The sequence below is a fragment of the Rhincodon typus genome, chromosome 2 (genome assembly GCF_021869965.1).
Source record: "Rhincodon typus isolate 14 chromosome 2, sRhiTyp1.1, whole genome shotgun sequence".
Taxonomy (NCBI): domain Eukaryota; kingdom Metazoa; phylum Chordata; class Chondrichthyes; order Orectolobiformes; family Rhincodontidae; genus Rhincodon; species Rhincodon typus.
The window spans coordinates 48,577,642-48,589,330 of NC_063333.1; the positions used below are offsets into that span (position 1 = coordinate 48,577,642).

Consider the following 11,689-nt stretch of genomic DNA (forward strand, 5'->3'; position numbering starts at 1 on the left):
CAGTTATAATGGCACCACATTCATCCAAATAGATTGCTGCTAGGCCCAGCTGAGGTATACACTCTACATGCCTGGCATCATACTAGCATTAAAATTCATTCACCGTATTGCTGACTTGTGCAATAAACAACCTCTTTCTGATTTAATGACAGCATCCTGACGTAGAAATATGGAGAGACCTTGACAATAACCAGGTTTGGGCTGACAAGTAGCTAGCAACATTCACGCCACACAGATACCAAGCAATAACCATTTCCGATAGATGTGAATCTACCCATCATCACTTGACATTCAGTGGTTTTATTATCAGTGAAACTCCATTATCAACATCTGGGGGTTACCATTGACTAGAAATTGAACTGGACTAGCAATATAAATACAATGACTACAAGAGCTGGTCAGAGTTCGCAATTCTGCAGTAACTCACCTCCTGATTCCCCAAAGCCTGTACATCATCTACAAAGCAGGAATATGATAGAATATCATAGAATAAAATAGGCAGTATCTTCCAACTGCTTCCATCTAAAAAGGACAAGGGCAGCAGATATATGGGAACACCACCAATCACATGTTCCCCTGCATTCCACTCACCATCCTGAATTGGAAATATATTGCCATTCCTTCACCGTTCCTGGCTCAAAATATGGAACTCCCTCCTTTACCCAACACTACCAGCCATTTACATTGCATATGAAAATCTAGAATGTCATTGGGTGCTAAAAGTACTTACACAAGAAAATGGCTAACTTGCGTATGGCTAACTTGAGCAAATCACCACTTGTTATATATTGTATAAACTCATGAAAGGGCCTGTGGCCCCCAATCTTGGCCTCGAATGGTGCTCAGGTTAAACTGGAGGGGAAGGTGAATCAAAAATTGTGTAACAGCTTTAACAAGCCATCTCGAGCTGCTACCTTGTAGTAAACACAAGTGGCCTTTGCCACCAACAGGATGCTATCATCAAGCTGGAAAGACATTTTGCCTGTCAAATAAATGAGTAATTGGTACCAGTTTTAGTGTCAGTATGTTGCCTGACATGAAGGACGTATATTCCAACAACTGGCAGACTATAATCAAACAACAATTCTCTTTGAGGTCAACTGGCCCAGGCTTACACCAACATTGGATGTGATTCTGCCGTCAGACAACATTTACTAAATAATCTTCACCATGCTATATCAGAATTATATCAGAAAACAATTTAAGATCAATTGGTCTTGCAGTGTGAATCATTGTGTATGCTGGAAACTATATATATTCATACACAGGAACCCGCAATTTGTGGTCACAAAGCATAAGACCATACACTGCAATTACTTCAATGAGATTACCAATCCCTACTGCATTCTCCATGGCAAAGCCCTGCCAACGTCTCCCTATTTGGCCTGAGTTTAATTGTTTCTTGCATCCCAGCTCTTAAGAGTGTAAGATGAAAACTTTAGCTCTGTGTCAATTTTTTTTAGCAACGTTTAAGTTCAAACAAGCAGTATTCTTCTTTCCTTTGAAAGCCACATTTCAATAACAATTCTACAAAGAAACTGTTTTGAGATTTAAACCTAGATATCAGAGTGAAAGCGTTCCTGGGTCATTTACCTTTACTTGGCAGGAACTTGCTGTGGAGGGAGAACATAGAGTGATCAATGCTGTATAGTAAATGGCTGATATTAATACACTCAGGGAAGAATGTAAATCAAACTTTCAAATTGACTTTAAACTTCTTTAATTTATGAAATATGGTTATTATTGTTAATTTGACAATACATAGATGCCACAAAGTTAATTTAAGTACAACAACGCCTAGAGTAACAGTCAATTTTTTTTTTAAAAACTGCTCACAACACTGCATAATTTGATAAGCACTCGTTCACTTTTGTATACAATGTAAAATTCAAAGAGTCAAAAGTCAGGTTAAAAATAACAGCACCATTCAGAGTATATAGAATGATACAAGATTCATCATATCAAGGAGGCAACATGGCTAGTATTCTTCAATTAATTTTCCTAATTTTGCTTCAAATCGTCTCCTACTAGAATCTAAAATAGTAACACCATGTTTTGTAAAGTCATATCCAACCCTTTCTAGCTCTTTTATACGATTTTTCAAATTCATTGCACTGAATTCCAATATTCTTGGCTTCTTTAATAGTTGTTTAATACTAATTTGACTTTCTAACAGACAGTCGATTTTATTGGAAAGTTTTTCAAACGAAGCATAAAAGGCAGGTGGATAATCCAAAAAGAATTTCTGCACCTCCTCAGTGGTGCATCCTAATGAATATAACTGATCACTTATATTTTTGAAATTTCTTTTCATGTAGTCAGTGGAGAGGTCCAAAACTTCAGCACCTTGCCCCTGAAGAAGTTTTATAAGTTCACTGTTACTTGGTTTAAGTGCTTCTGTGAAAAAGTCTACATTGGTTTTTATCCGTTTAGTGCTTCTTATAAGTATGTAAGCATTTTTAGTCATAATCCGTTTAGCAAAAGCATCTGGATTCTCATCGCCTAAACTAACACCAAGATCTTGTAGAAGTTTTACCATCTGTTTGTTTAGTTCCAAACTATTTGAGAATGCTCGTGGAGCAGTTGTTAAAATGCGATGCAAGTCCTTTGAGGTCAAGCCAAGAGAACAAAAAAAGTTAATATTTTTTTCAAAATTTCCATTGTCACTTGAACGAAAATATGATTCCGGAGAACGCCCAATAACACTTATGACCTCAGAATCTGTCTTGAAAATGCTTCGCCATAATTGCCATCTTTCTTCAAGGTGGTGATAGGAACGTGTGATGGCTCGGGGGTACCTTGAGATAATACTGGCAATGGTCTTGCGATTGGCACCCTTGCTTTTCAAGAACTCAGCTACACCCTCTTCATTAGTGGCCACTTTTCTGAAGACTCCAGGCTGCCTCTTCTGGGCCATTTTAATATCCACACCCAAAACAGACAAATTGCTCAACAAAGCTGCATTTTCTGGCTTTTGGATTGCTTCAGTTGCATGATTGCGACTAAAAGCACAGAGTCTGAGATATGATATCTTAAACCATGCGGGTGGAAAGCAGTTTGGTAAATCAGGAAATCTTGTTCTGCACAGGTTAATGTTCATTACTTGGGATCCCATCCTGGCTGTCATATCTCCACAATAACCACAGCAGATTTACTATCTGGTTACGGTCTTTCAAACCTATAATCATAGAAAAAAGAACAAGCAATGTTACTGGTGTCAATTAAATTAAATTGTTTTAAAAATTGGGAATCCTGTAGTTATTACAGTTTTGTTAATGTTTTTAAACAAATGCCAGGAATGAGGGCCGAGAATAAAAATCAATATCTCCAAGTTTATGCTGACAAGGTAGATTATTACTGTTACAAAGTTGTGTACAGTAATCATGATTAGAAGGCAGGAAGCTAGAATTTGTTTGTAAAAAATTATAAGGGAGAAGAGTACGTGGTTCCTTTAAGAGGTAAAGTGCTTTTCTAAATTTAAAGATTTAGACAGAAAAAAAAGACTGTATGTACTGAAGATGTACAGCCAGCTCTGAAATTGAAACATGTATCAACTGGCTGTGTGATTGGAAACCTTAGGCTTGTTTTGATATTATGCCAACTAGCTGGAATCAGCCCATTAATTTAAACCAAGCACTTAGCTATTGAAAGCCAATTGAATTTAAATCTGATGGTTTTGACAACCTCGGACCAATGCTATTGTAAGAAAATTGATATGTCATCCAAGGTATATAAGGAGAGGGTTTTTGAAAATCAGGATGGGAGCGAATCTCCATCTGAGAAATAAGCATCTAGCTCTCACAAGAAATTGCTAAGCTCTCTAAGAAAGCACTGTCTATCCATAAAAGGTACCATGGCACTTTTAGCTAAGAGTCCTCACAGGAGATTTCACAGAGAAAATATTCCTAATAGCTCGATCAGCGGAACAAAGGTGTTTATGACTTGAGAACAGCAGAAGAAAGGCATGTAGTCTTTGAAAGACTAAGTTTTAATTTATCTTCTTATTACTTGGGCTTATATAAATAGGACTTATGTTTATTGGAACAGCATATCAGTAGAATTTAGATCAGTTAGGGAATAAAGTCAGAAGTGACACGACACGAGGTTATAGAGCTTGTGTGAATCCAAATAAAACTGTTGGACTATAACCTGGCGTCATGTGACTTCCAACTTTGTCCACTTCAGTCCAATACCGGCAACTCCACACCACAGTTAGGGAATAGATAGTAGTTAAGGGGGAATTGTTGGATTTGTTAATAAATCTGTTAATTTGTTCACTGTGAAAGTTAAATAAATAAATTGTTACTTGTTACTTATAAAGTGAGTATCAGGGATTTTCTTTCATTTAACCTCTACTCCTACCGTAACAGACTGGGGCCTTGTGTTTCGATTTTAGTTATCAGAGGGGTTCGTTCTCCCCTTCCTAACATTACATTATCACAGAAATATTATGTCACACAATGTGAAAGTCACTGAAAAGGTTTTGGCGCTCATCCCGAATTTCCCTTGACAAGTTTCTTGAACCACTGCAGTAAACCTGGTGTAGGAATATCTAAAAGGTGCTGTAAAGGGACTTCTAGGATGTTGATCAAGCAACAGTGAAGCAAAAAAATATCCAAGTTAAGATGCTGTGTGCCTTGGGGAACACTTGAAGCAGAACATATGTTACAGGAAGCCATTCAAATTGGGAGGAGAACAAAAAGGGATGTGATGGTAGTAGGGGATAGTATAGTGAAGGAAATAGACATCATTCTGAGTTCAGAAAGCTATGTTTCCTGCGCCGGGGTTTAGAACATCGGCTCAGGGCTGGATAGAAATATGGAGTGAGACAAGGACCAGCTTTAGTAGTCCATGCAAGTGCCAATGACATAGTAGGACAAGAAGTTTTGATTAGGCACGGAGAAGCTATGCATTAAATTAAAATATCATAACCCCAAGGTTAATAATCTCTGAATTATTTCTTCAGCCATTTACCAATTGGTGAAGGGCACATAACATTGGCAAGATAAATGGCTGAAAGACTGGCGTTGAAAATTTTGAAGGCGGTTCTAGTTAATGGAACACTAGCTTTAGTACTGGGGAAGTGGGGGCTGTACCGTTAGGACCAGTGTTCTAGCATAATTATGGAAATAGAAACAGCTTTAAACTAAACAATGGCAGTGAGGAAAAGTGCTTCAGTAGATGTAGCAAATCAAGGGGTAGAGTCAAGGAAGGACAGCAATATAGAAATATGGGAAATGAGGGTCAGAGAATAGCAGGAAAGGACAGAGAAAATAAATTTTAAGAATTCACATACAAAGTAAGCAATTTAATTGTGTATATTAAAGTAAATAAACATGACCTGATAAACATGGCTATATGATGACAAGGATTGGATCCTGAATTATTGAGGAGTACATCATTCAAGAAGAATAGAAATCTGGGCGAAGACTGAGGGTTGGACCACTATTCAAGGATAACATTGGTGCAATAGATGTGGAATCAGCTCAGTTGACTGGATGGCTGATTTGTGATGCAGTGTGACACCAACAGCCCATACTCGATTTCTGCACTGGCTGAGGTTATCATGAAAGTCCTGCCTTCTCAACCTCACCACTCGCCTGACGTGTGATGACCCTCAGGTTAAAGCCATCACCATTCGTCTCTCTCACTCTGTCTAATGAGAGAACAGCCCTGTGGCTCTTGGGAATTATGGCGACTTTACCTGGTGCAATAATTAGAGACGACATTGGTTCAGAAAATCAAGGTCTAGAATAATTTTGGGTGGAGGTGAGGTGGGTGGAGGAAAGAAATCACAAGCAAGAGTGATCTACAAGCTCCTAACAGTAAACACTACGTAAGACAAAGTAAACAACAAGAAATATTGGGTGCTTGTGATAACGGAAAGACAATAATCATAGAATCCACGCAGTGTTAAAACAGACCATTCAGCCCGTTGAGTCCACACCAAACATCCAAAGTCCACCCACCCAGACCCACTCCCCACCCTATCCCTGTAACCCTGCATTTCCCATGGCTAATCCACATAACCTGTACATCCCAGGTTGATTTTTAATCTAGCTATAAACTGGAAAAATCAGTTTGGCAATGCAAGCCTGAATGAGGAGTTCATAAAACACCTTCAAAATAATTTCTTCAAACAGCGTGTTCTGGAACCAAGTAGACACCAAGTAATATCAGACTTGATGTCGTGTGACATTGCAGAATTAGTTAATGATCTCAAAATAAAGGCACCATAGGTAGCAGCAATCAAATAGGCTTGGATTTTACATTCAGTTTGAAATGGAGAAAATTGGGTCAAAGATTAGTCATTTGAAACATAAATAAGAGAAATTAGATGGGCATAAAAGCTGAGTTAGTTGAAGTGTAATGAGATACTAGGCTAGGGGACAAATCCATAGAGAAGCAGCAGCAAACGTTTAACGGATTATTTCAGAGAATGACTAAAAGATTGGTCAGAAGAAAAAAAACAGCACGAGGAAGCCAGCTAGAAATGTAACAACAGACACCAAGAGTTTCTACAGGCACTTAAAAAGGAAAAGGGAAATTATATAATTACTGATCCTCAGCAGAGTGAGAATGGAAATTAATAGTTGATAATAAGGAATGGTAGATAAAATTAACAAACATTTTGTTTCTGTCTTAAACATGAAGGATACAAAAGAATCTAACTAGAGCTGTACATCAGAAGGTTGAAGGATCAGGAATTTTAGGAAAGTGGCACTGGGCAAGCTGTTAAAGCTATGTTCCTGGCTCTTACAATGAGGTGGCTAATGACGTAATAGAAGCATTGGTGTTATTTTTCCAAAATTCCCGAGATACTGGTAAGGTTCCTCCAATTGAAAAGTATCAAATGTAATCCCTCTATCCTAAAAGGAAGGGAGGCAGAAAATAGGAAACCATAAGTCAGTTAGCTTGAATTATCATAGGAAGGGTGTTAAAGTTGATCCTTAAGGTGGTTCATTATAGGTGGGTACTTAGAAAATTTCACGGTAACAGGGAAGAGACAGTGTGATTGTGTGAAAAGGAAATCATCTTTAACCAATTTATTAGAGTACTTTTAAAGAGTAACAAGTGCTGTGGATGAAGCAGGGTCTGCAGATGTACTGCACCTGGATTTCCAGAGGTATTTGACAAGGTGCAACAAAAGAATGTTATTGCACGAGTTATAAGCCCATGGTATGGGGGCTTATATATTAGCATGGATAGGAAATTGGCTGACTGACTGTCTTGTAATTTGCAGGATGTAATGAGAGCAAAAGACCATAAGATACAGGAGCAGAATTAGGCCATTTGGTCATGGCTGATGTGTTTCTCAACTCCATTCTCCTGCTTTCTCCCCGTAAACCTTGATCCCCTCACTCATCAAGAATGAGTACCACAGGGGCCTGAACAGGTCCCTCAGCATTTTACAATTTACATCAAAGACTTAGATAAGGGAAGCAAAGGCATGGTAGCTAAATTTGCAGATGACTCAAAGATAGGTAGGAAACTATGTTGTGACGAGTATAGAAGGAAAATGCAAAAGAGCTGAGCGAGTGACCAAAAAATCTGGCAGATGAACTATAGTGTGGGAAAATGTGTGGTTGCTCACTTCAGCAGAAGGAATATAAAAATAGAGTATAACTTAAATGAAGAACTACTGTAGGATGCAGAGGATCTAGGTTTTTGAGAGCACAAGTCTTAAAAGATTAGTATTCAGGTACAAGTAATTAAAGAGGCTAACAAAGGACGGCATTACTGCACATGCTGGAATCTGTACTGAAAACTGAAATGCTGGAGATCACAGCAGGTCAGACAGCATCCATAGACTTAGAGCAAGCTAACGTTTTGAGTGCACGTGACTCTTCATCAGAGCTGAAGTGATATAGTTTGGGTGGGGTGGGGTGGGGTGGGGGAATGTGGGGGTAGTGCATGTAGGGTGCTGGCAGAAAAAAGTGTTGATAGTTCAGATTAAATGGTTGGAATGTGAGAATGACAGAACAATGGTGTGTCTTCTGCAGACTTGAAATGACAGTAAATGTCCCAGTTTGTGTTAAAGTTAGTGACCATATTCATAAAAATAGGGGTTGGTTAGTTCAGGTGAGTGGGTGGCTGGTTTGTGATGCAGAGTTACCACAACAGGGTGGGTTTATAAAAAGACAGAAGGTCACATTTGCAGGTGCAACAGATGCCAAATTCTGGAACAATTTCCTTACTATTGACCCAAATGCAAGCGGCCAGAAAACAACTTTATGGGTCAAAAATGTGAACTAGAACAAAAAATTGCTGTGGTGGCAGGATCAGTTAGTCACCATCACTAGAATTTCAGGGTGGAAAGGGTGACTCTTCTGCAAAATTAGCAGATAACCTATCACCTTCACTGAGAAACCAGTTAGGCATGTGAAAACAGAATAAACTCGCAGGCCGCCCAATGCAAAAAGTGGAGAAAAAACAATGACTATTCACCACACTAAATAGATGACAAACTTTGCAAATCCACCTTGAATTTTCCCATCTAATTTCTGTTCCATCTCGGCTACTTTTAATGTATTTCTTTCAACGGGACTCCTTTTCCCTCACTCTCTGTAATGCCTTTCGTACTGCATCCGTACTGCAGTCAAAGCTCCTTGAAAACGTTGAAACTGGAAACGAAACCATGGGCAAAGGGCTTGCCGGAAAATCAAAAATAGGCAATTAACACAATTTTGTTTTAGATTGCACGCACAACTCACCGGTACACAAGGACACATTAATACCCTGACCGTAACTGAGACTCAATAGAGAATTCAGCGATTTCCCAGACTACTCAGCAGCGAACATGTCCATTTCTGCGCACAAGCCCAGCTCATACAAACTGAGCTGGAGGCTGTCTCTCCATGACACACTTCCTTCTCAAAGCTACGCCAATAGCTGCTTAGAAAGATCACAGCCTTTCGCATAGCCTACTGTGAACGCTGCTTTTCCGAGGAGAGGACACCAATGTTTTTTTGGTCGTTGCTTAAATTACAAAACCAAGAATGTCAGAAATAAAGAACATTAATACTGAGAAAACAGCACGTCAGCATTTTAATAGAACAAAACAATTCTAGGGTATAAAACAGAAATCTCTGAAAAAGCTTAGCGGGTCTGACAGCTTCTCTGGAGAGAAAGGTCCACTGATGCTTCCTCAGAACTGATGGTAGCTAGGGAAATGTCAGTTTTTATGCAGGTGTTAGAGTGGGGGTAAGGAGTAAACCATGGGCGGGGATAGAACCCAAAGAGAGAGAAGGAACAGTCGGACAAAGGAGTGGATAATGATCTGGCTAGGAGGGAAAATAGCTGTTGATGGAGATTGTTAATGGCTGACAACGGTTGTGTGTAATAGCAGACTACGAGTTTCACCTGCATCTCCTTCTGAAGAAGGGTCCCGACCCAAAACGTCAGCTTTTGTGCTTCTCTGATGCTGCCTGGCCTGCTCCACACCTTGTTACCCCAGACTCCAGCATCGGCAGTTCCTACTATCTCCTCCAACCTAGTCTATTGCATCCGGTGCTCCTGATGCGGTCTTCTCCACATCGGTGAGACCAAACGTAGACTAGGTGACCGTTTCGCCAAGCATTTCCACTTGGCCTGTAACAGCCAGCCTAACCTCCTGGTCGCTGCCCATTTCAACACCCCTCTGACATGTCCATCCTTGGCCTCCTCCAGTGTCACAGTGAATCAGATAACAAATTTGATCAATTTTATCTTCCGCCTGGGCACCCTACAGTTCAGAGGACTTAACATTGAGTTCTCTAATTTCAAATAACCTTCCCACCCATCCCCCGCTCCCTTTCCAGCCCCACCTCCTCACTGCCATTCCACCTTCCGACCCTCCCTTACAGCTACCAACCGGATTCATCCCTCCCATTGATGAACCAGGTTGTACCTAGTACCAGTGTCCACCTATCACCATCATTCTGCGACCTTCCCCCTCACTTTTTCTTTATCTGCAGCTCCCCCTACACCCACATCCAGTCCTGACAAAGGGTAATACCTGAAACATTGACTTCTCCTTTCCTCCAGAGGTTGCCTAGCTTGCTGTGTTCTTCCAGACTCCTGTCTGTCTACCTATGTGATCACAGGGCCTGGTATGTGGGGCTGTGGGTTGGGACATAGGAAAGTTCAAGCCCTAAAATTATTGAACTTGATATTGAGTCCTGCAGGCTGCAGGATCCCCAAGCAGAAAATGAGATGTTGTTCTTCCAGCTTATGCTGAGCTGCACTGGAGCACTGCAGCAAGCCTGAGACAGAGATATTGGCCAGGGAACAGGGTGGTGTGTTGAAGTTTCGGGCCGAAACCGTTCGTTGGCTAACCTGCTCCTTGGATGCTGTCTGACCTGCTGTGCTTTTCCAGCCTCACACCTATAGACCCTTCAGCAATTGCAAGGGAAGGGGCTGTGGGGGGTGTTGTGAGTGAAGTAAGAGTGGAACAGGGTGACCCGGAGGTAACGTCCCTGCGGAAGGCAGACAAGGGAGGGGAGGGGAATATGTCTGGTGGTGGTATCACACTGGAGGTGGCAGAAATGGCAGCTGATGATTTTCTGGATGTGGGTGTTAGTGAGATGGCAGTTAAGGACAAGGGGAACCGTATTTCTGTTGCGGGAGGGAAGAGAGGGGATGAGGGCCGAAGTGCAGGAGATGGGTCAGACCCAGTTGAGGGCCCTGTCAACAACAGTGCTGGGGAATGCTCAGTTGAGGAAGAAGGTGGACATTTTGAAGCCTCCTGTACTTCGGCCCTCACCCCTTCTTTTCTGTCCCACAACAACAACAGGGTTTCCATCACACTTGTGACTGTGTCTGGTAGGTGGTAGATAGGCTTCAGGAGATTAGTGAGTAACTCATTACAGAACTCTTTGTCATTTGTATAAATGATTTGGATATGAATATAAGAGGTATAGTTAGTAAGTGGCAGCACCTCACATTTATCAAAATTAAACTCCATTTGCCACTCCTCGGCTCATTAGCTCATTGATCAAAGTCCCATTGAGGTAGCCTTCTTCTCTGTCCACTACACCACCAATTTTGGTGTCATCTAACAGACTCAATCACAAGTGTGATGGAATACTCTCTACTTACTTGGATGAATGCACCAACAGGCATTTAGACAGAAGCATGAACAGGCAGAAAATAGAGGGATATAGACCATGTGCAGGCAGATGGGATTAGTTTCAAATAGCATCATTGTTGGGACAGACATGGTGGGTGGAAGGCTTGTTCCTGTGCTGTACTATTCTAACACACTGTGACAGAATGTGCACCATCTGCACAATGCAACCACTGCAATTAGTTGAGAGTAGGCACACCCAAAATGCTGTTTGTGAGAATTCCACAATTTTGACTCAGAGACTAGCATGGTGAAAATAACTGAATGAGTGTTGATATAGTTCCAGGTCAGGATGGTGTGTGGATTGCAGATGAACATGCAGGTGGTGTTGCATCTGCGACCCTTGTACTTCCAGGTGGTAGAGAAGGTGGATTTGGAAGATGCTGTCAAAGGACCTAGGTGCAGTACATCTGGTAGATGACAAATACGCCAGCCATTGCTCATCAGTGGTGAAGGGAGTAAATGACGAAAGTGTCACATTAAGCACCGATCAAGCAGACAACTTTGTCGCGACGGGGGGCGGGGATCCGGCTCTGATCTCGCGGGAGGGGGCGGGGTCCAAGCTCCGTCCCCGCGGGAGGG

General features: G+C 41.2%; 1 protein-coding gene across 1 annotated transcript; it reads right to left on the bottom strand.

The window, feature by feature from the left end:
- Positions 1–1,700: 1,700 nt before the first annotated feature.
- LOC109932281 (transcription termination factor 1, mitochondrial) lies at positions 1,701–8,899 on the bottom strand. Its single transcript, XM_020531510.2, has 2 exons — positions 8,715–8,899; positions 1,701–3,178 (listed from the first exon to the last, which is right to left on the bottom strand). The coding sequence occupies exon 2, from the start codon at positions 3,125–3,127 to the stop codon at positions 1,979–1,981; it is 1,149 nt and encodes a 382-aa protein (XP_020387099.1). The 5' UTR covers positions 3,128–3,178; positions 8,715–8,899; the 3' UTR covers positions 1,701–1,978.
- Positions 8,900–11,689: the final 2,790 nt, after the last annotated feature.

Bases quoted from the DNA above. Each gene is read 5' to 3' on its own strand.
- LOC109932281 (XM_020531510.2), bottom strand. From the start codon at position 3,127: ATGACAGCCAGGATGGGATCCCAAGTAATGAACATTAACCTGTGCAGA.